The sequence below is a fragment of the Venturia canescens genome, chromosome 5 (genome assembly GCF_019457755.1).
Source record: "Venturia canescens isolate UGA chromosome 5, ASM1945775v1, whole genome shotgun sequence".
NCBI lineage: Eukaryota > Metazoa > Arthropoda > Insecta > Hymenoptera > Ichneumonidae > Venturia > Venturia canescens.
The window spans coordinates 4,941,822-4,966,422 of NC_057425.1; the positions used below are offsets into that span (position 1 = coordinate 4,941,822).

At 42.0% G+C, this 24,601-nt stretch overlaps 2 protein-coding genes across 2 annotated transcripts in view; one reads left to right on the forward strand and one right to left on the reverse strand.

Moving 5' to 3' along the window:
- LOC122410765 (14 kDa phosphohistidine phosphatase-like) overlaps positions 1-24,601 on the forward strand; it is a 56,070-nt gene that overhangs the window by 16,956 nt on the left and 14,513 nt on the right. The gene's annotated exons all lie outside the window — the stretch shown is intronic.
- The window catches only part of LOC122410764 (phosrestin-2-like), a 40,342-nt gene that overhangs the window by 14,779 nt on the left and 962 nt on the right, over positions 1-24,601 (reverse strand). Inside the window, exons 2-5 of the mRNA XM_043419170.1 lie at positions 22,172-22,989; positions 9,522-9,575; positions 9,234-9,369; positions 8,615-8,767 (exon numbers count right to left, since the gene is read on the reverse strand). Coding sequence (XP_043275105.1) covers positions 8,615-8,767; positions 9,234-9,369; positions 9,522-9,575; positions 22,172-22,434 — 606 coding nt within the window. The 5' untranslated portion in view covers positions 22,435-22,989. The remainder of the gene's footprint in view (positions 1-8,614; positions 8,768-9,233; positions 9,370-9,521; positions 9,576-22,171; positions 22,990-24,601) is intronic.

Genomic DNA, 24,601 nt, shown 5'->3' on the forward strand with positions numbered 1-24,601 from the left:
ATTTTTTTAATTTCAGTAATGCCGTAAATACATATGAAATAAAACACCAACGTATGACGTTGAGTGCATAAATGCAGCAGTGCGAACGGTGTGCAAACAAAAAAGTTAGTTTCGTTTTGAAAGATATGAAAATTCACCATTCGAAGACTGGATTATGTGAATCGAGGGTGAAATGTGGACTTACGAAGTTGCACAAGTGCAAGTACGAGTTGGAAATATGTTTGCGATGTGCGTGCAGCAGTTTTTAACGCAATCTAGATTCAGCCCAAGGGCCGTCCGAAATTACCCTCGAGGTTCGAGCTAAATCTGAATTTTACGGAGTGTTTTTTTTTTGCTGAATATCTAGCAATTTATTAATTTATTTGTTAAAATTTACATCGAAAATTGTAAACAAGATATCGAGGAGTAAAATAAATCGCAAATTAATTTTGTTATTTCATCGTGTGGTTGGTTATTAATCAATTTCCCTTAGGCGGTCGGAAGTACCCCAATTTCTCTTACCGTTTGAGGAATTGATGACGTTTCCTTTGAAAAGCGATGTTCTGCGCTCTGAATAATTCCATTAATTCTACCGTATTGTCAGGTGCGACGAAAGAGCATTTTATTTTGGGGCGATGGTGGCCCATGAGTCTTTCCTTTCATTTTCAATAATAAGCTCGTAGCTTTGCACGAGAAACCTTATAAAAATACAGTAGCAGGCTCCCCGCTATTCAGATTTTAAAGTCCCTGCAAAATATCGCTTCGACCAACGTCGAGACTCAATTTCACATCGATACGAAGGAATCTTCATCTTTCAACCGGTCTTTTCACAACTCTGGACACCGATTTATTCGCAATAACGTCACGCTCGGTCGGAACAGATGACAAGCGAAAAGAAAAGCTCGCAATTTAGTCGCGTCGTTTGTTCCGAATGAGCGAGCTTCGAACCGACCAATCTTTTCGTATTAATGAGTTTCACAGCTTACAGTTTTTCGACGAATATCTGCTGCATGAATTCTATTCATCAATTATTTTTATCACTCTCCTCCGGAATGAAAGCCATTGATAATGGCGTTGCAAGAGTTCTCAAACGATTTTCCTCTTCCTGCTCGAGAGAAGCATGTGAGCAATCGTACCGTGAATATAAGTGGCACGATCCTCGACGCCACTTGTATTCCAGTACCCAGCTTTAGTAGGTGGTTTGACGTAAATTTCACACTCGTGCGAGAAAATCTACATTGCGTAGGATTCAGCTCATTACCATCACGAAATTATGGAGCAAAATTGAACATCGTTGGTTCGTAGTTACGCAATGCTAACTTGTTGGGAATCCCTCGCCGCATGGATCCTCTCAGTAAACTTTGAAATATGATTCTGCTAATTATGGGGAAGCCTTGCTCCAGCCTTGAATTCTAATTTATTTCCACCAAGAAACCGATTATTTTTCATTGAGACTTATTCCACTTTGTCGTATTCGAGGGTCTCTTAGCTTTGAAATATTATAAATGCTGGATTTTTCGTCATGACAATGGCTAGGAAAATAATTCAAACTGATTTACGGCTGGAGCAGTGATTTTATAAAATTAGAAGAATGTTGGCTGGAATGAATGGGGGAGAAACGATGACGTATAAGGTTTTCAAAAGTCTTCGAGTACACGGAGAAAGGAGAAGAGAATAATGCAGGAGCAGTTCAAATACACAATTTTCGAATGGGGAACCACATTTAAATGTGGGAGGTTAAATGACGATAAAAAAGCGAAGACTCTGAAAAAGGCATCGTTACGTGATGAAAAAATCCAAAAGGTTCAATCGACGAGAATAAAGGTCAGAGTGGTTCTGCTTTCTTCGCAGCTCTTGAACCTTTCTTGTTTTTCTTCAGAAATATCTCGAGAGATCGAAGACTCGAGGAGTTTTTTTCTCGTGAGCACGTCAACCAACAACTATTTTCATTCTGTTTGTATTCTCGTGATACTCTGTTTGTGTCTCTTCCATCGATTCATGTTTCCTCTCTTCTCATACAATCCGGTCTATTATTTCATTTTTCTTTTACTTTACTCTTCCTCCATTTTCCAAAAGAACAGAACCGCTCGCCCACGTCAAAGTGACAAAAAGATCCTCTCGAATAACGACAAGACTGGAAACGGACGGTGCAGATTGTGACTTTAATTGTTTCAACTTCGATACTTTGCTCCACCAAAATTCATCTCGAAGTCATTTCCATATCTTTCTTTCCAGATCTCAATGATTTCGATTCAACCGAGCCAAACTGTTTACGATAACAAGAATAGACTTCGCTAAAGATGTTTTCACACGAAATCGAGCAGAAGCAATAGCAAAAATATGAGTTCAATGAAATATTACGAAAAAATATTTGAAAGGCTTCGTCATCAGAAAAAAAAAAGATAAAAAATTACTGTTCGATCTCGCAGCGGTAAATCCAAATACAAATTTTTCGAAATGCAGCTTCCGCAAACATGTTTTCGGTATACGCTTTTAGGTGGACTATGAACATTTATTTCAACAAATAGAAACATTTCGCTCTACATTACATGCCGGCAAAGTTACTTCGAGGTACCGAACCACATGTAAATATATGCGTATACGCGTTAACAATGATGCTGAAGTTTCCAACGTTGGAGTCCAACGAAATTATCTAAAAAATTGTTCAATAATTCCAGCAATTCTCTAATTTATTTCCTGCCGAATTTATACTTCGTAGTTTTTCAATCTACACAATTACGATTCGTGAAACAAAAAACTGATGGATGTATCATTTTGTTTTCATTCATTTCGTTGGACTCCAACGTTGGAAACTTCAGCGTCGTCGTTAACATGGAAACTTACTCGGAATAAAATGGAATCTTTCTCACGACAGGTTGAGAAAAGTTTTTAAAACCGAGTACATTCAGAATCTGTCGTACCCATTCGATTTTTGAATAAACAATTAAATTGTCTTTTTTTTCTATGCCACTTTCAAACTGTCTTGCGAAAAGGAAGTTTTTTATTTCGCTTGTTTGTTTGTATTTTTAATCTTGGCGTATGTTCATACATAACTTTTCATCGGCTTCATCAGTCTGGATGAATCGATTTTTTCTCGTTGGACAGTAGCCGGACCATTGAGCCGGTCTCTCATTCATTTTCGAGGCATCAGTTTGATACGTTTGTTGTCTGCCCCTCGCCGTTTTTCGTTTTCGTTTGAATAGCAAACTAAAGTGAATATCGCGGACAATTCTCACTATCTTAATGTCAAACTTGCATACTGGTTAGATTTAGCACGCTCTAGAGTTGTGCAATGTTGTGCAGTTTGACGTTGGTAAATTGAAAACGAGGCGGCGATAAAAGCGGGAGAGTGAATCCTTTGTTTCCAGCAACTGAACGGAGCATTTCAAGGCAAAACGTGACTCGCGCGAACCTCAGCCCCATTGAATACCGAGGTTACGTTTCTGCGATCTTGATGTTGCTGTGTATAGACGAAAGCGGAAGGATCTGTGCCCGGGGATTAGTTGAGGCTCCGATATCCGCGCGTTCTCATCCAATTGGAAAAACATTTAATGACTAAAATTGTAATCGATCCACTCGTCAAATGGAATACAAATAATCGTATAATTTGCGCGTGTCTGTGTTTGGCTCTGCGGTGCTCTCGCCGTCCAGCGAAAGGCAAATATTCGTCGAAAACTTTTGAGTACTGCGTAAACAAATACACTCCATCAGGATTGCTGCTTCGTTCCTTATCAACGACCCAAGCTGCTCGTCCCAGTATCGAGGTCGTCCGGGAACATTCGATTTCAGGACGAACTAAGTCTTTCTAAGCAAAGTTACAACAATAGAAGGAGCCTTAATGAATTCGCCCTTAATCCGGCTGGGGTGGAGTTGCCCACGAGCGAGTTAGCCCTCGGTAGCATGTTTATATTTATGAAGCATTCAGCACGCGATAAATTCTAGATCTTCTGGACCAGGACAAATAGTCCGAGGTGTACAGTCGCGCTCACGTGTGAATTGTCTTTAATGTGTTTCACGTTGCAAGCGCCCGTGCTCCCTCAAGAGGACACAATGGCGCAAATTCGCTATCAAGCTTCGTTGTGAATTCGTGTGTGGCTTAGAAACACGAGCCTTGCGCGCAGCGTTCAGAGATCCTGCGAGGTTGAAACGACGCGCTGAGAATCTTCTGGAACATCTATTTTGATGCTCGGGGCTCGGGTCTCGAGCTCAAATTGTGTTGTTGCCTAGTTATGCCGAGGACGTTGGATAGATTCATGGATGGAACGTGCTTCGGAAGATACATTGAAGCGTTTGTGAGCGAAATGTGCAGCCTTCCGACGAGTACTGACGACATTGTACGTGGAAAGAGTCGCTCGTCTCTTTGACTCATTTTGTGCAGCATCCATAATATTGCTGTGACACCACGGAAGAGCGACATATCTTGTTTCATTTTAATTTTATTATCGAGGCAAAATGGTGCTTTCCCCTGAAACTGGGCTCCGATGTTCGAAAGCTTTCACCCATCGAGGGCTTCGCGGCGGGAGTTCAAGGCCACGAGGATCAAAGTTTACGGTCTTTCGGCCAGGGCGATAGCGGAGAAAAAAGGGGTTTGCAGCTCCTATACGCAGACCTGGCGAAAGTAGGCAAGTGTTCCACTCAAATACCAGGTGCGTCGATGGATAAAAGAGAACTGCGCGCACAAGTGCGCCAGGGGATGCGCGGTGCCCGAAGCAATCGCGGCCAAGGTCAAATCACGACCGAAGGACTCAACGACCGAAGATGTGTCGTCACTTTACACTATCTCTGTAGCGGTTTAATCCTCCGGCGAAGGCTGTCAGGATATATCTCGGGAGACGGGGTTGCTCTATCGTTGCGTACATTAATCCTGATGACTCGTACCCAAGCAAGGGAGAGATCTTGATGGGTAACAAAGCGTCATAAAAGAGGCTTCAATCTTCTATGAGCAACGGAGCGTAAATTAACTTTTATTCACTCGTTTTAAAATCATATTTCGTACTCATATATTTTCGTGTCGCAGTTTATCTTCGTCGATTCATCTTGGCAGTGATTCATTCGAGAAGTTGAGATTTTATGAAAATCCGATGAAGCATCGATACTAATTATCAAGACGAAGAAGACGATTTGCGGATGGGGGCCTCCATCTTGTAGTAATTCTCTGCAGCGCGAATGACCATTCGGTAGCGTTTAATCTTTGATGGGAATTCAATACAATGGCGCCACCCCAGCCCGGTAGGGACGTAAATCGCAGTGTATTGGCAGGTCGCAAGGGAGAAATGTACTCTGATAACACGCAATTCATTCGGGTTCGCTGTGGCTCTGTTGCAGCTCTGGGTCAAATCCGGGGTCAGGGTCAAAACGGCGTGACCAGCTGACGTCAGAGTTTTAACGTATCGACGCTCATCAAATTTATCTCCCGTCACGTCTCTTCGTCGTACAAAAGCCTTATGAATTTATACCACGTTGCCATTTAGTGTAAGGAATGAAGATGAGGTTAAAGTTTTTCTTTGGATACTGGAACCTCAGGAATTTGTACGAGAGCTGCATTGTAAGTGTTCGTTCCGAGGAGAGGCAAGTTTTCAACTTTCTTTTGAGATACGCGTGCGCCGGATTATCGCGTTCTAGAATCGTAAGCAGCTGACTTAACTACCGAATATAAAGTTTTATGGGGTTGCCGATCCGGCGATGACTTGATACGGCATTGTCAAGATAATAAGACATGCTTTACGAGCTTTCGAGAACGCGAAGTTCTACCTTGACATCAATAAATTTTTACACTCTCCCACTTCGCCTTCGTTCTTTCCTTATAAGATCAGATATGCTCTACATTTGCATATCTGCAATGTTACTCGTTCGTACTTTAATGTTGCCGGTGCACGCGGAAGATCCGCAGGGAATTAAAGCAGCGCAACGTCATTCGGACCTTGACCATTTCCTGTCCCAGTTAACGAGATTGTCCATTTCCAACTTTTATTAACAGCTGAAACAAGTAACTATCTCGAGAGCGAGCGGTCATCGCAAAAATTGACCCTCCTTCACGCGACTTTCGAGCTCTTTCCTCCTAGCATTTTCCGCCTCCGAGACGCGACACCACCTGATCCTGTCAGTTTCGACAAAACTTCGTCCTTTCCGAAAGTCACTCAAGTCCGTGTTCTCGCGATGATACACACTTCCATGGAGTTCAAACCGCAAGACACACACGCCGGTCGATCAATATTTTTGGCTGGCATCGTTCCAACTCCTCGGTACCGAGAGAACTCAGGCCGCGCCAGCAGGAGCAAAGTTCAGGGTCAGGATACCTTTACATGTGCACACATTTGCGTACGCTTGTAACGTCTGTGATGAAGTTCGTTAGTACGATGTTATTCTTGCTACGACGGGGGGTCCTCGTGTGGGCATCGATTTAGTGTCGCTTTTGACCAATCGGTGTCGGAATTGTTAACCGAGCGGAAGTCAATTAAATGAACTTGCCATATCCTACATGTGCGCTTTTTAAGCATGCACTTTGAACGTGGCCCTTTTTCCTGCTCTGTTTATCCAAGGGCGAAACCTTGGGACTTGGCCGACTTGGACTCGACGAACTTTGTACTGCTACAAAGTCCGACTTGGCCAAAGCTCTTTGTTCTTTATCTAACCGGCACAACTGTCTCCGTTAATGGCCACCGTAGCTACACTGCACACTGGACTTTCTCATGATACAGTGGCAACGTTATTTTGTGGTTCACGCAAATGTGCTGGCAACGGGGATAGTTTGGAAAAGCTAGAAACGGACTTTCCTTGCCTCACTATTATCAACACCGGTGAATTCCAAGTCGGAGAGAATGCAAGCTCGTGTGGTGCAGGGTGCAGTTCCTGTCAGTTATTCAAACTTTGCGCTCAACAGAAGCCTCCGCATGCTCACGTTTCCTGCTCGCATTTATCCTTAAGTTGGCTCTCTGTGTGCATTGACCACAGCTTATACTTGCCTGACAAATTCGAAGGCTATCATGTCATTCTTGAGTACATTGGGAGGCGAGAGGGTATAGGAAAACACTGTTAACGTTATCGATTTAACATCCATATAGCTGATCGGGGGAGACGCAGGTAGGAAAACTTTCCAAGTTCCATGTTCATACTTTGCGGATTTGATTGTTTTGGAGAAGAAGAGTGTGCTTCAGATTAATTTTTGCTCCGTTGTACTAAGGCGATTGATACGTTTCGCAAACAACGCGGAAACTTCTTTTGCGGGTTCGCTAAGAGTCAAGGAAGAATCGCGACGACGTGACCATTTTTGTTCAGTAGATCGTCCGAGTGATTCATCGTGTACGTGGAACGTCTCTCCTAACGCCTCGTCCGGTCAACCTTCTTCCGGTATTTCACTTATCTAAGTCCTTGCTCTTTTCTTAAATTTATTTATGCTTGAGGTTGGAGTCATACATTTTCATTCTTAGGACACCTCCAAAGTTACTCGTATTTCTAATTCCTACATTCATTAATGTCATTATTCTACTGACTATCAGGAGCGTGCTCTGTATTCTAGAATTTTTGCTTAAAGTAACTCTGTCGCTTCAATCTAGTCATACGACTGCTAATACTTGAGACTTGAGTAATCAATATTATTGACATATGGAAAAAAACATATTTCTAATAACTCAAATTTTCCATTTGTAATCCTTTAAATGAATGTTCGCATTGAATTACAAAAGTGAAAAAAATAGCCAGCCCAACGACTCGCGTAGTATCCCAAAGTTTACGTTTTGGCAACACCGGTTCTCTCCGTCTTTTTCGTCGATCTGTCAAATTGAGGTTAGGACTACACTCAGCTGCTGCCTCGCTGTCACGTCGCTTTGTCGTAGCGAGTCGTAGAAATCCAATGCCGGAAGTTCAAATTAAACTCAATATTCTATTAAAAATAGGCCGATAAGTGGACATTTTTTTTGGAGTATTGGATTACTGCAAGTATTGAATATATGAATTGCAATTTTTCCAGAATTTCATGGATTTCTATGCAAATATACCATTTTATAGCAAACGGAAGTTAGCTTTTTGTATGCCGTTTTGAAATTCTTTCACGAAAACCATCCAATTTTAATAATGAATTTCTCTGAAATCAGGTCGATAACCGACCTTGAAACTTCACACAGCCCTTTATTAAAGGTTGAAGTGCAGCATACAAAATTTGTTATAAATCTTATGAACCTGGCGGTAAAGCTACCCTAATGTTCCTATGCTTCACTACATCCAACATGCAGTCGGAGGATTGAGACTATTTTTTCGTTGCATCATCAAATCGTTCGACATTCTCCTCGCGTTCGCGATTTTGTCCGAGTTTCTGCGCACTCTCCGTTCCTTCGATTTGGCTTAATTCGAAAAATCAGTTGGCCACGAATGAAGTATTTTTTGTAAAAGTGTTGGAACAACCGCGGCATTAATCTGACGTTATTAGTCGAAATTCCATGGCTGTTTTCAACTCGTTAATCTTGCCGGACGTATCAAGCACTTCCGGTTATTATTCACAGCGTTGTGTTTCAAACGGGAAATGAAATTACTTGCCGCGGTCAACACTTGTATCAGAAATAATTGAGCTTTGGTTGAAAGCATTGCTGCACCAAGTGCAACAGTTTGAGCTCTATATCGCTGTAGGTATTTAATAACGTACCTGGAGAGAACTCGTGGCTTCTTGATGATCAGCACCAGGATACGGGGGATAAAGCTGCGCTCTGTAGACGATGGCCTCTGTGCAGAATTTCAAACCCATCACCTCTTCGTCCTCCCTCCCATAACGAAAGGTCAAGGTCACCTGGCCGTACACCTGTCGACCGAGATATTTCATTACTTTCAATGTTCGTCATATTTTTATGTCAGAGCCTCATCCTGGTGATTGGCTATTTCGTGCTTATTGCCCGAGACTGTGCATTTCACTGGGGAGTTCGGAAGCCTCATCGATGACGAATCAAACACTCGTGCGACTTCGTGCGAAACCACATTTTTGGGGGTTGGAAGCGAGGAGAGTTTTGTCTCGAAATGATCGCCTTGAGGGCGGGCTTTTATTACCAAGATTTTCCCCAATCCTACTGCACAAAAGTCCACCCTCCGGAAAAACGTTCCCTCGAGGCTGCAGAATCTGCACATGTAATTTTCAGCGGAAGAGACGAAACGGGCCAAGTTTCAGGAAAAGTTGTTGCCCGGCTTCTCTTGTTTTACTTTCGCTTCTCACGAGTTCGTTCTTATTAATTCAATTGTTTTGTTTTTTTTTTTTTTTAATTTATCTCTCTTACCTTCTTTTCTCGTATGAACTCAGGGTCGACCAGGAGAACGCCCTGGAGCGTGTCGATTTTTCCATCGCTCACGATCAAGTCTCTGCTCACCAAGTACAATGTGAGCTTGTTGTTCGGTAATGACTTCTTAAAGACTCTGTCGAATCAAGAAATGCTGTCATGGCACACTCAATAATACGTGAAGACTTGCGATACATCATAGAGAAAAGAGATTCCATTTTTTTAAAATTTACTTTGGCAATTTTACTAGTTTCCTGCTATCTTATAGCTTCTGCCACTTAAATTTACCTTTGATTATTGAACGCTGAATCCGATACGCTGCCGGGCGAGATCTCCGATTTTCTGCGAATCAGAAATGAAGAAACACCAAATAACTTTCTTATTCTTGGCTCTTTTTTTTTTTTTTTCAAAATATCAACTCGGTGCAAGCAACAAATTTGACGATCTTTTTTCTGTCTGATCCCGGTAATTTTTTTTTATTTTTGGTTATTGGAGTGGCTGAAAAACACCTTTTCAAGGGACGGATGAGAGTCCCTTATTTTTTCATGACAGTTTTATACGGAAACCATTACGGAATCCTCAGGGGGTCGGAGAAAATGAGGTCGAACGTTAAATAGTGAGGGGAGCAAGGTTTTGGGGTGATGTATTACCAAAAAATTCAACGCTTTGCTAGAACCATTATTTTTTAGCCCGATCCACCGGAAGTTTTGCTCACAGCCTAAAATCTCTCCTGCAACTTATATTCTTATGATTTTCACGTTGGCAGTCGACGAATAGAGAACGAAGGGATGAAACGAAGCAAAAGAAATAAGTGCCTTTGTCTTCATCCTCAATTTAAAGCGTACACTGAATCGAGTAAATATTGAGCGCGGTTATTTAAAATTCTCGTAGCGATGGGCCTATTCGAGGTTCAGTTGCTCCGATTACAGGGCTGGGTAGCACTTAGGGGAAGGTTGTTTATCGTATTGGATTTTCACCAGTCGTCGAAAATTCTTGTCACTGCGCACGCACTCGTCGCAGTGTTGCTTGTGTCATGAAAAATAGACTTTGCAAAACGCTTTTACCGGAAGACATTTTCTCGAGTGAAGAAAAGGGGCCAAGAGACTCTAAAATAAAGTGCTGCCAGGAAATTTTTCACGACGCAGGTTTGACGCAGCGGGAGGGAAAAATAGGCACTTGGCTTGATTAAAACCGTTGACAAAGGCGCCGCTGTCATGTGCTTCGGAAATGAATGAGAGTTCACAATGAGTTTTCAATAAATGGATTTTCCTCTGTTAGGGAAAGTGCGAGCAGATCGTTTCCTCGCGGCCCATTGTCGCACGTTACGTCAGATTTTTCAAAGGGACGCTGAGCATACTTCATAGTCCGCGGTTATGATGTAACGTGCCGGGGGAAGGAAAGCGTCGGGTTGAGGGCATCGACGGAACCCGGTGACAGGATCCGAGCCAATGGACCCTAATTATTCTGCATCGTCATCTGCTATTCGACTCTATTTATTTCTTAATTTCTCGTAAAATAATCACCCCGCGATTAACGAGCTCGCTCCTTCTCCGAGGGAGAAAACGTGGCAGCAAAAAAGTGGCTGGAATTAGCGCCGATTACTCCAACTGCCATCTCGTTTCGTCGGTTGATCAAAAAGACCTGGAATCAGCTTCGAAGATCTTGGAATCCGATTCCACAACGGTCTGGGTTTCTCGGGCTTTTCTGAGGGTTATTCCAAGAGAAATGGTGATGGCTTTGCACACTGACGAGGGTATGTCACCCCATTGCATTGCTTTAGCTAAAGGTTAATGGTCTACTCTCATGGACTGGTGGGCGCTTGGTCTGCGTATTCCTACCCTTCGATTTATCCCGTGAAACACGCTCGGCCCGTCTAAGGCGTCGTTTCAAACTTTTTTCTTTGATGCTTCATTATTCTACAGAATAAAGGAAACTCGCAGAACTCTAACGTCCCTTTCTTTGAATATTAATTGCTGGCTATTCTTGAGTATCGAGCAAAAATCATCATCCGTCTTCGTTCACGTGGTAATTTGCTCATTCGTCCAAATGTGAGAAAACCCTGCTTTGCGTTCCATTCCCCAGGTATTTTACCGGCTCTCAAACCTCGATATATTCCAGCTCGCTGGTTCTTCTTCCGTTGCGGGTGCCGGATGAAACCGCGAGAAGTTCTTGTAGAAATTGAGACGAGCGGCTGATGAGAGAAAATGCTCTGAATATAACTTGCTTTTTCTCTCGCGTGCATCCTACTTTCTCTCTTACTTCCGTACTTACTCCCTCTTTTAAGGTGCAATCTCAGCTTTCCGCGCTGAGAACAGCGACTCTTATCTTCTCGTGCATAAAATATGACACTGAGAGAAATAATAACGCGCTGTGATGTTCTTTCCACCTGTTTTGACGTGCGTGTCGTTTCGGTTGCACGGGTTCGCCAGTAATTAATTTCAGTGCTCGCTCGTTAACGTCCGACAAAACTTGAACGAACGCCCTTTCTTTTCAGCACTATTTTTGCCCGGATTCAGAGCAGCATTCCAGCGGGATTATCCAACCGGAAGTTGTACTTGGGCAGTAAGTTTCAGGCTTATAATACGTTCATGAGCTTCCGCTTTAGGCGGCGGATCACGTTGGAGGTTACGTCATCAGGATAAGACTCGAAGGATATTGTACAGCTTCGTATTGTGCAAAAATGTCTTCACGTCTGATTGATTCTCTTAATTAGCGTAAATGACTCGGTGGCCTGGCGGCCTCGGAAAATGACACCCTACAAACTCCGCAGTTTACTTTGATGCTTCCCCGCATCAATCGGGAGTCGTGTTTGCATCACCTCAACAATTGAACGAAGGAATATTTAATCGGGTTGAACTCCATTCATGCGAGCACGCGATCCGGAAGCTGAAAAGATCTTTCATAGCGAACGAGGAAGAAGCTTTTCGAGGGGTCGCCAATTTCAGGCGCGTGTCACATCGAATTATCTCGCTCGTTTTGTTTCGATTACTTAATATTTTTGTGGCCTCGCGCTAACGCCCAATTCAATAATATTTCTGACTAAAAGTTTCATTTTTATCATTCACGCAGGCTCGTATATTTAAAAATAAAAATGATATCGAACGTTTTGGTGAAAATATCAATGAGAATTAATCGCGCTTTCATTTGGACTGGCGACATCCATTTATTTCATCGAATAAACATTACTCTCGTCACGTTCACGTGAAATATTTCAGGCGCACATCATCAAACCGTATAATCAATCATAATACGAAGGCAATCGCGTTTCATGGCTAAAGATAACAGAGAAATGTTATTTCACCTAGAAATATCGTTTTCGAAATTGGATTTTCCAATTTGGATCGAAGCGTGGCCGATGGCGGGAAGTAGGCCAATCGCTGCCCCGGAAATGACTCTTCGCGTTTTCGATCGCCCACCCGAGCAAAAATAATCGACGTACCATGAACTGCTTGTAATAGAGACGCGTCACTCGCCGTTCAAGAAAACCAAGTTCGCCCATTAAAGTTTACTTTTTTCCTCTCCCACTCGAGATCTCCTTCTCGTGTTTCTTGCTGTTCACCGAATGAGAATAAAACACCGAGTAACGGCATTCTTGCGACTTTACCTCCCATCGGAATCCCTCGTTATTTTCCTTTCCTGATTCTTCGACAATCCGAACGAGCATTAGAATCGATAGAGAGAATCCGCTGTCCATACTCTGCGTAGAACTCAACGCATGACATTGTTTCACGTTCATTTACTTTCGCCTTTGACTGAATTCTCCGAAGGAACCGAAGCGCGTAAAACAATGTTGAACCTCTCCAATCTGCTCATATATTGCGCTTGAAACATTCGGATAAAAAAGGAAGATTGAAATATTCCAGCATTTTTCAAACGAATATCAGTAAAAGTAAAAATCGACGAATCTTCATGAACCGGTGCATCATTCACTCGTTTATTGGTTTTCGATTCGACCAAGTGAATAAAGAATTTCGAACTGTTCCAAACTGTTCAATGCCGCGGGAGCTAATAAACGAAGAGTCCTTTGTGGTCTACGGTTATTGATTCATCGGTCGGAATAGAATCTCTCGAAAAACATTTTTTATAACGTACAGACGACCCCAATGTACAGAAAAATATCGTGATTCTTCTCGATTAATTTCAACCTGACGATATGAAAATTCTCAAATTGACGTTCCCGAAAATTGCAGGAAGGCCGTTGCTAAAGCAAATCAACAAATGAAGCTCGGGAAGAATTCGAGTTTCAAAGGTTTCGATATTGAAAAATCACTTTCGCAGGACCCCAAATTTATTGAATTATTTAAAAGAGCAGCAGATCAAGGAGTCTATCTTAATTACAATTTGCAAAAAGTCGATTTTTTTGATTATCACAATTTTCGAAAATATATATATTTAGAAGTATCATTAAAATTTTATAAAGATCTGAGCAGTCCAAGTGTACTTTTGAGTGACGTTTACGCACCCTCCAGTGCGGTACCGCGTACCTGCCTTTCTTTCAACGCCTCTTTCTCAAAATTATTTTTTATTTTTATTATTTTCATTTTTATTTTTTTTTTCCGATCATCTTTCAGATTTTTATCCCGGATTCCAGAGATTTTATCAACAGCGCACACCCATTTTTTTTGGACCCCCTATTTTCCTCTACGAATACTGAGTGAAATGAAAAAAAAAATTTTTGTGTATTTTAAGAGTGTACATGTGAGACCTAACACTTTTTATATCCACATTTATAATTTATACCGGTCAAAAAAATCTCGTGAAAATAGTCTTTTTTTTTTGCTCGTCTAATTGGGGTAGATCCCTTAAAAGGAGAAAAGAGAAGGCACGACTACAAATTTTTCGAAATAAATTGAGAATTCCATTTTCACGAGCGGGGATCCCGGAGGTTGTTATTCAGCCTTTTCTCCTCACTCGGATCATTTCTGCCTGTTGCTCGAATTTCCATCCCCTGCAGAATTTATGTATGTAGAATATTCGTGAACTATCCGACGAACGGTGTAAACATATTTTCCTTTCTATCTCCACTACTAGTGAGCGCGGGATAATAATCCTCGTTGGGACATATTTGAGGGAAGATGCGAGAGGTGAGCCTGAAGACCTGTAGAGTCAGTCTTCACTCGGAGTTAAAAGTTCCGCGTTGAAAAAGCCAGATGAGAAAATTTGCGGAAATTTACTTGTCCGTTGGGAGACTCTGCGTGAGAAGAGCGAATTAATGTGAGGCAGCTAAAAAAATAAAAAACATCCCCAACTTTCGCTCCGGAAAAATGATGTTTGAAATTCATTAATTATTTCTAACTTGCTGAAGTGAAAAATTCAACGATGTTGCTTTCTCAACGGGTACGAATTTCATCAAAATATTTGCCAATATCTCTGGTCAAATTGTACGAAATACAAATTCAGGGAAAACGAGTTCCTCGAGCATGTGTTTCGATGGGACGCTACGCGCAGCAATTTTCTTGGCTCGTCTCCACTTTTATCTCATTCTCTCAATCCTCTCTGAATAAATAACTTCAATTCGATTAATTAAAGCTTATTCAACAGTTCAATTGCATTTTTCCTGAGATCCCGAGGAAAAAGTAGGCCCTGATAAAGTTGGGGTTATTTTATGCACGAAGTTGATCCTTCCAGTACGGAAAGCTCCTCCCATTTTTGTCGAATCCAAAACCACTCGCATCTTATTTTTTATTTTGTTTTTACTCGAGCACGGCTTTGCTCTTTCGACCTTATACGACGCGGCGTTTGTCGCTACCTTTCGCGTTGGAGCCATTACGAGATCATCCCCCGCATGCTCTTTTCGGGGTGCACGCGAGAGAACAGTGATGAAAGTGCACGTTCCACGTACATGAACGAGGTGGAATTTCATCCTGTTCTTTCCCCCTTAAAAGGATATTCCAACGAGCAAACGTGATTGACGAATTTTGCAGAAGTATTTACATCGATACTGGCTGCGGGAAAAAGCTTATGACGGAAAAGATCGTTCGAAAAAGGACTGCAGGCTCCAAGCGGTCGGAGAAACTGTTATAATTTTATTTCGCAAAGTCCATAAATACCGGGGCCGTGTGAACGCTGATTAAAAACCGCAGAGCTCTGCGTTCAGTAATTAATAAGAGGCCGGCGAAAAAAAACGTTTTGCTTCTTTATTATTTATGCGCATTCATAAAGCTCCGTTCACGGAGAAGAGGAATGCCTGGGAGAGCCCTCGCGGGAGATTTATGAGCGTGCATGAATCATGAGAAAAGAGCGTGAAATTTTTATTCCACATTCATCTTTTAAGTTCCGTTCGAATCAACATTTATTGGGGCGATGAGTAGAAAATGGAGTTTGTGCATGATGAGGAAGGGGAGGAACGAGAAGCAGTTTCTAATCAAACAACTCGTGGCATACGAAAAGTAGTTTTTATCATTACCGACAGCACGTTACCGCGGTTAACAAAATTCCGGCGATCCTCCGAGGTTAGCTCCGAGCGAGGGCAATACTTGGATGGGTGACCGTTTAGCCACGCACGGGTTCACGCACCAATTGAGCGCGAGGCAGTTTTTCTATGTTTCCAATCGTCTCAACCAGCTGAAACCCAATAAAAATTTTAGCCGCTCGTATCAGCCAGATTTTTCACAATTTTGCCGTCAGTGCCTTTGACAAAATTAAAAAAAAGTTAATAATGAGGCCCGACTGACGGAGTACAGACTCGTTACAATCCGACAAGTTGGCTGCAGCAACTGGAAAATAAGAGAAAACCGTTCATTACCGGACTCGGAATGAACTCGGACTACAAAACGCCATCGCAAGGCTGAGGACCGTCGCAGCCGACATGGAGATTCCCTTAGTAGTATTCTCAGCTGTGGTCAGCTCTCCATTTCCCGAGTAACGTATAACACGAAATTGTTTCATCAACGTGCACGAAGACATATGCACACGGCTTGAGAGGATCCCACGCTGGTTTGCCAACTCTGTTGCAGCACTCGCCTTCTGTGTGCTTACCTCTCGTGAAAACATTGTAGAATCGCTATTTGAGACGCTATTCCCAGTTTAAAATACGGTTTACGAGATTTTGACCTTTGCGCAGTTCCCAACCGGCAGCACACGGGAACGGAAAAGACTCCGGCGAATAACTATCGTCTCAATTAAACGTAATGGCTCCGTCCAACTCGAACGGTATATGAGGCCACTCGGAAAAAGAGGAAATTCTTTGCCAATTTAACTGCTTTTGTGGAGAATGAACTTTTCAGAAAAGCCGCACGCCTCGCCCCATTCAGACTGCACTTTATACATCGTTGACAACTCTCCGTTTCCTCCGAACGAATTTGGGAAGATTGGAGCCTTCCGAAACAGCTAAAAATCGACGCCAATAAACTTCACCCTCGTTCCAAACGCATGCTTAAATTTGCCTGATACTCTCAAATGTAGCAGCGCTGAAATACATTCAATCCAGACATTTCTCACAGACGAGGGTGCGTGGTAGAAACTTCAATGAAACGGACATTTGAGAGTGTGCAACCGGCACAAAGAACATGATAAAATAGAGTAAGAATAATCCCTGATGATATTCATGCGCGTGTATGTATGGAGCTCGCGGAATAAGCAATGAGCACTGAGATTGAATACACTCCCATATTACGATATTTCATGGCGCAATTTACGGCGACGACATGATTGTTCCTGATACTGTCGGCGACTTGACTGATTTACGTGTCTGCTGCAGAAAAATGTCGCGAATTTTGTTTCGCTACTCTCTCAGCGAAGTTGAAATTTATTTTCTCTTTTCCCTGAAAATTTTCAATCAAATTTCATCCTCGTTATCGCGAATACTTTTTGTAGTTATTTCCCGAGTTATCACAATACTTATGGCTGCTATTTCCGTCAACATTCCTGTCGTCTGAACTGTGCAGCTTTTCCTCCCGGGGAACCAGTCGAACAACGAATGCCAGGTTTTGTGATCGCTCGTTGTGTCATCCGAAAATTAATTAGGTGCAACGAGCGTTAACATTCCTCGTGTATCCGCAATTCAATCGACGACCGGGAATACAAACACCCGGTGGCGGTATTTGTTGATGGTTCGTAAATGGGGAAGGGCAAGAAAAGCCTCAAAATTTCGTTCACCTCCGAACTGTGATCAGCACTTAATATCTGATGCTCGCTCATAATGGCTCAACAAATAATCAATTGGAAAAGTTCTTCTTTTGTAGGATTTCACAGATGTGGAGTAAAGCTTTGGTTTAAGTCGATGACACTTGGAATGACAGAAGGGACTGAGCTTTAATTTACAAAATTCTAGCCGGTTTTTCTAAACAAATATACCAAATTGTTCAAAAATAAAAAATTCACCTGAACTTGCACCAGGTGATTTTGATAAGAATGCTTATTTAATCTCAATCAATAAATGCTGCTTTCTAATGTATTTTAATTATGCTTTAATGGAGTTTCTCACAAAGCAATTTAAATTAATTAAGTCGTTGATTGTATCAAACTGCTTGTACATCAAATAAGCTCTGGAATAGAATGTAAGATTATGATTGTATGAGGGAACCATCAGAAACCATTTTATACTGAATACACACCATGAAAATTACAATTCATATGTTGTTATTTTAATATTGAAAAACCATTTTATTCCTTTTAGCTGTACTTTTCAGGCACTTTGAAAGACGAAAAACTATTTCATTACGATGTCTAAATGTTGGTTTTTTCTTACGTCCCTGTCATTTCTGAATAAGCGTGTGGAATTCTTCAGGTTATCCAGGATCACACATTTTTCAAATGTTGCACCAGAAATATTGTCAGTTAGCTTCTCATGACAGTCGAAAGCTATATTCAGACGTATTAGACGCCAATCAGAATACCAATGAAACGACAACAATAAAACTCGCAAAATACGACATTTTTTTAGTTGAAAAATAAAAATAAAAAAAATCTCAAAAGTCCTTTATGAAGGCGCTGATCATTTTATTCAATGGTTTCCTTAAAGACGAGTTTTCCCCATGATTCCAATATTATGAGAGAACTAAGCGCAGCCTCCACGTTCAATCGTATTTCTCCCTTCTATTTTGCTTACATAATCTGATAAGGGCTCGGCTTTAATGGTTATGAATACCCGAAGCTCCAGATCTTGGTGAGTTAGAATACTTGTACGAAATTGCTTCCTGACGAGGTAGCATTACACCGTCACAGGATAAGCCCCAATTATGGTTTTAGTTTAGAGACAATTGTCTGATCGAAACAATGAGAAGGTCTGTGCTTTTAGGCAAATTGTGACGATTGTAACAGAGTTTGTGGTCACTAATATTGAAAAATAAAATAAAAAAATAACGTAGTTGCGTTGATACAGAATATTTTCGTAAATTTTTTTACTAAGAAAATTAACTTCCCAAGCGTCGATGTTCTAGTGTTTAATAACGTTTACTTCAAAGGCCGGACGAAGGAGGAGGTTTTCATTAAGTTAATTGCGTTACTTCGTAACACGATCCTGACCATGAAGGGAGTGTGGACACAAATTTATAGCATGAGGAGGGGCCAGCGTCAATTTCTGGTGACACAAGTTTGAGCTTATTCGTGCGATTCGTGCCTCATTTATAAAATGGTTATATATACGAGAGCGCTAATAACGACGTGGGGACGTAAATGAATTCCTTGGCTGATGAAGCATCCGTGGCACGTGTCACATTCAGCAGGGAAGGGAAGGAATGTATCTAGTGACAAACTTGTAGTCATTGGGACGTGAGCAGTCAACGTAGCTCGAGCGAGTGGTTCACTTGCAAAAAGCATCGTGTAATAAGCGCGATGGAGCCGAGCCGAACTCTTGGCGAGTTACAGCCCTGCGTCCCACGGGCTCAAGGCGTTCCTTCGTGAATTTCCCAGGGCAACCATCAGCGGACCGATATCAAGGGCATTTTCTTACACTCGCTCTTACACCCCTGGCTATCTAAGTGGCCATTTTGTTTTAAATAGATTGTCAGAGCGATCGTTTGGAAAGATAAGGTGAAAATGTGTGAGGTTCTGGAAGTGAAGAGCGCTCCTTGAAAATAAAGTCCTCGATCAAATACTCCAGCTACGCTTTACTCTCAGCTGCTCTACTCGCTTCGTTCTATTTTCAATCGTGTCCTCTCCGTTTAATACACCTACGAGAAAAATAATGGTCAACAAGGATCTTCCATTCCACCGGGACGAAGGACTGTTTGTTTCACCATAGCCAGGAACCATCTAATTAGTATCTCGTTTGCTTTACTGTTTAAAGCTTCCCACGTGTTTGCCTCATTAAGTCCAGGTGGTCGCACTCCTCAAGTATTTATCTGCAGATCGCTCGCATTACGATCTGAAAACAGTTCCAGGAAAATTCATTTCTTCACTCTTCTATTTTTATGTAGACTCTGTTCCTATCAATTGCATTTGTTGATATAACAGGCAAACGATGGCTTTTGAATGGACTTTATGCAATATCGTTGACATACAAACCAGTACATAAAATAAACGTGAAAGTTGATTAGAATCGCGTCCCCCGATGGAAATTTTCCCGCTGATTCGAATCTGTTCAATCATTCACGCAGCACCAATCAATCAATTATTTCCCGATGTATAGATGTAAACAAACACTTGGTCAATGGTACCGTGCCGCTCGCCAATTATTTCATTATCACACTACATAGAGGAGCATGTCAGACCGGATGTTTTGCAATTCATATTCGATTCTGCAAGCGTATATACACGGAGAAAATAGACTCGTTTTGTATGGTGAGGAATAAATTATTTTTTAAGAATTTTCAAAGTATTCAAACACCGATTACAAACAGTACTTTTTGAAATTTCCAATTTTTCGTCCCTTGAACTCTCAACAGCTTTATGGGGAGCAAAAAGTGATGCATGTGAGAATTATATTGCGTTTCGTTTTCGAGTCTTATTCATCATGACGGACTAGCACTCACCGATAAGTGAAAATGTATCGTAGATCACAAATTTTCACTATCAGCACAGTAAATTCTATAACAAATACACGAATATACACCGAATACGTGTCACATTTTACCATGCATATAGTTTTTTTTTCAGAGTTGCCCGAGCATACTTAACAATATAAACATTTGAAGTGACTGAAAAGAATTTTTACTGTGCTTATAGAGAAAAAGACTCTTGAGTCCTTTGAATAAATGGTGTGGGTGTTGGTCCTTTTACTATGGTGGCTAGAACAATTCTTATTACTACTCTTCGAATCAGCAGTTTTCCACATGTTAGGGGATGACGAGACGGAAACTATCGAAGGGAGCACCAGTTCGTCGATACGTTTTATATAAAATCCTAGGAATCACAGGACGCAAATGATAATATTTAAAGGCTCTTACCAATCGCACTTTGAGCGTTAAAATCCCTTCACTACACACATGTGAGTTGACGACAGAAAAGATATCTTTTTTTTTCCATCAATCTATTTTTTATTGAATTTTTTTTTCTTTTACTCAGCAGTGCTGTAATCGGATATTCAGCGATTGTGCTCGCACTCACGCAACCGATAAAATGCCCTGATATTCTGAGAACTTTTGTTCCTATTTTTTCATACTTTTTCTTTCCTTTCAACTGGTATGAAATATTTCATGTATTGAAAGGTGACGTCATGATCGATATACTCCGCATTCGATATCCCAGCCACGGCTCACAGTTGGAGGCTGGCAAATGTGGAATTCTGCATGTTCTCTTGCACGCTGGGAATCGGAAATATGATGAACCGCAGAGTAAACCTTTCAGGAAATGGCGGAAGCGTAGACACAGGAATTGTTGCATACTCCCATGGGAATTATACGTAACGATTTTGTACGGTAAATACCGGCTCGATACTACGGAATATTAGTCCGTAATCCACGAATAACTCGAACTTACTGATACCGAAGGGATTAATTTTACGAATGCTTCAAGAAATGATGTAACAGGAGGCTCGAGGATGCCTGAATCTAACAAAGCACGAGCTACTTCGAAGGCTTCTATTTCCATTCACGTTAAAGTTCACGGTTCGATCAAACCTTTGGAAATAAGATTTTCCAACAACCCCATGATTTGTTCTACGCTCCACTAGTAACGAGCGGGCGGGCGCGGGGATCTCACAAGGAAACTTTTGTAAAATGAGAACGCCTCCTGAGTTATGTAACGGGAAATTGGTGCGAGCACGTGATGCGAAATCCCGGAGCTTCGGGAGCAGGATCATGGCAACTTTCTTCTCTTTGCTTCACCGTTTTAATGTGAAAAATATGAGCGATATCGTCGTCGAGTTCGGGGTCGAACCTCACCGATCGATTATTCCTGACACATACTATTAGGGAGCGCGTTATATTTTCGCGGTTACTTCGCATCGCTTCCTGTTTGATTTATCCTCATTTCCGTTCACCAGACAACGATTTAAAAAAAGCGGATGTAATTCTATCAGGGCGTCAGCGATTCGTGTTCAGCCGATTCGTGCTGATTGCTCGTTCAACATGCATCTTGTGTGACTACCCTAGAACCGCAACGTGCCCTGTGACGGCACACTCAGTCGTTGGTACAATCAGAAAATCGATCCCTACAAATGACAAGAGCTAACGATTCATCCGTGATGAAGCGTGGGAATTCCATCAGCCACCAAATATCAGCAGAGCAGTTCGGTGGGCTCGTTCGTCCAGGTGGACCTTTGAAACACTTTCCTCATCTTATTCGCACCGATCTCAAAGCTTTTTACATGACGCTGAAGTTTGCAACGTTCGAGTCCAACGAAATGGTCTGAAAAACCTCCCAACAATTCCAGTAATTCTTCAACTTCGCTTTCTGCCGAATTGGCAATTCGTAATTTTTCAACACGCACCGACACTTCGTGAAATAAAACATTGCTCGATTACAAATGTTGTTTTCGTTCATTTCGTTGGACTCGAACGTTGCAAACTTGAGCGTCGTCTTCTTACAAAAATACTAACGGAATTATCAATGCTGACCTGTTGGCTTGTGTGTCCAGCGTAGTTGGTTGCAAGTGCGTTTGCGTCTGCAGAGATATCGGTTGTTGAGCTGGACCGCGCTGAGGTTTGTCCGACTCCTGACGATCCCTCGTAATCGTTGTTATCGTTTTGGTCACGACTGTCGTTGACGTCACCGATCCGTCCGTCGATTGCTCCCAGTTCTGGCTGGGCTTTTCTGTCTCGCTGTTTTCAGCCATTTCGGAGCTTCTCTCCCCAGTCCCCCGGGCACACAGTCCCAACATACAGTACACTAACACACACAAAACTTTTCGGTTGTTCGGTGTTTTCGTCCAACCGAATCTTGCGCTCGAGCCCCCAAGGTTATGCACCTGACGAACTTAACACTCCAATCTTCCCTGTTTATTTATTCAGATCACTCGGCGTATCAGCGCCGCGAACGTTTGATCATCAGCTCTTTGGGCGTCAAGCTCTCAAGTGTCATCGCCAGCGCTCACCGGAGTTCTTTTACCTCTGAAGCGTCAAGTTCTTCGCAGCTTGATGCAGTTTCATTCCGCGCCGTGGTCCTCGTTTCCATTGAACTCATTCCTTTCCGACTGATTTGATTTAACGGTATCACGACACTGGCATTGACTCTGAATTTAGCGCGGGAAAATAAACTCTCAAAATCGCTCGGAATATTGAAAAGTGTAAGATCAAATCTGGCGTCCTTTGATGAATTGATGCATCACTCGTCATTGGTGCTTCCTTCTATTTTCGCTGACAAGGAAGTCGCTCCAAGGCCAGGCGAAACGGAGTAAATGTCATTGTTGAATGTTGGATCGACGCGGAGTTCATCCCTGCGACAAACAAAATGAAAAAGTTCGCCGTTCAGTATACTTCTGCTGGGAAGTCTGTTCGTACGTGCTGCCCCGCGAGAGTTCGGGATAAAAACTTGCGAAAAGCCGCACCAAGGGAAGCTCTGTGTCCTGGACGCGCGGGCAGATTTTTTTCAAGAGATTCATCAGCCTCCTCTGAGGAGCTTCGTTCTCTTCGGGTCCCGTGGGATTCTCTTAAGTTTTTTGCGGAGACAGTCGATCTGATAGACGCGAGAAACTCTGAAAAAGGGCTGCCTAATTTCGCGAAATAATATCCTTCATCGGAGAGTCTTTAGTTCGGCTATTTTATCGACTTTTGTCTCACGAAACTCGCGTAAACCATTATTTTCGCATTGGTGACGTTGGATTACGCGATCAGCGAGGATAAGTTTGAAATTTTTTATTTAAAATTGACAGCTTGGGATCGGAAGGGAGCTTGGAAATATTTGGAGCAGAATCACGTCGTTCGCGAAAGACGCGTGCGATTCTACGTTACCTCAAAATGAAATTTTCCATTTTTTTAAGTTTCTTTTTCCTTCGAAATTCGCATCAAAGTTTCATTCATCAAAGTGCTTCTTCGCGCACGATCCAATGTCTACAGAAATATACGATGTTCTTAAGGGCTCGTCTCGAGGCTCGCGTCGAAAAATTCAAGGTTTCGAGTCGTTCGATAATACTGCGAATGGAGCAATCGAGCATTAAAGATTTTCAAAGATAAAATGAGCTTTTTCCACTGCTTCGAAGATAAGCGCCGGAGAAAAGTGCGTGGATCCGCTTTACGGGCACGCAAAATGTTCTCGTGCAATCAAGATTGTCGTGAATTAAAGTCTCTCAGCTCATGAAAAATTACAATATTCGGCAGAGCGTAAATCGGTATTCAAAGAAATGAGAATTATGAATGACTTTCTTCACGGGGAAGCTCAATTTTGTTCATTTTTCACACATCCGACCCTACCCAGATAGCAAATGTTTCGAGATTTATTGTCGACTTATCTTTCATCTTTCATCCTCTCCACGTACCTCGCAATTCGTTACGAAGAAATGCGGAAATTCGTATTCTGTCAACTCCTACGAAATTTATTTTTGCCGAAGCTTCATTCCCCAGGAGCCCCGAATATTTTGTGGTTTTCAAATATTCTTACGTACTTTCGCACTTCGTTGCTCAAGATCCTACGATTGCGAGTTCGCAATTTATGACTTTAGATCTCCTAATGAATTTTCGAAGCACGAAAGCAATGGTTGAGTAGCTTTTACGAGTTTCTTTTCTTCACTGATGTGCAGGTTCATTAAGGAAATTGATCGATTCGATGCACTTTCAGTTGAATGAAGCAAACTTTCCATTTTTACGTATTTCCGAAGGCGTTAATAAAAACCATGAAAAAACAAAAATTGATGAACGCGATGAAGGTAATTCGATCAGGAAACCGCCATTTGTACTTGATTGTTTTTCTGTATAAGAATAAATGAATTTCCCCAAAAGTACACATTCGATAATGCCTTTTCGCGAGCTTCAATTTTATAAGATCTTCGAGCAGAGTCTCGCTCTCATTGGAGGGAATAAAAACTTGGGCTCCAATAAAGAACAACACCGCGC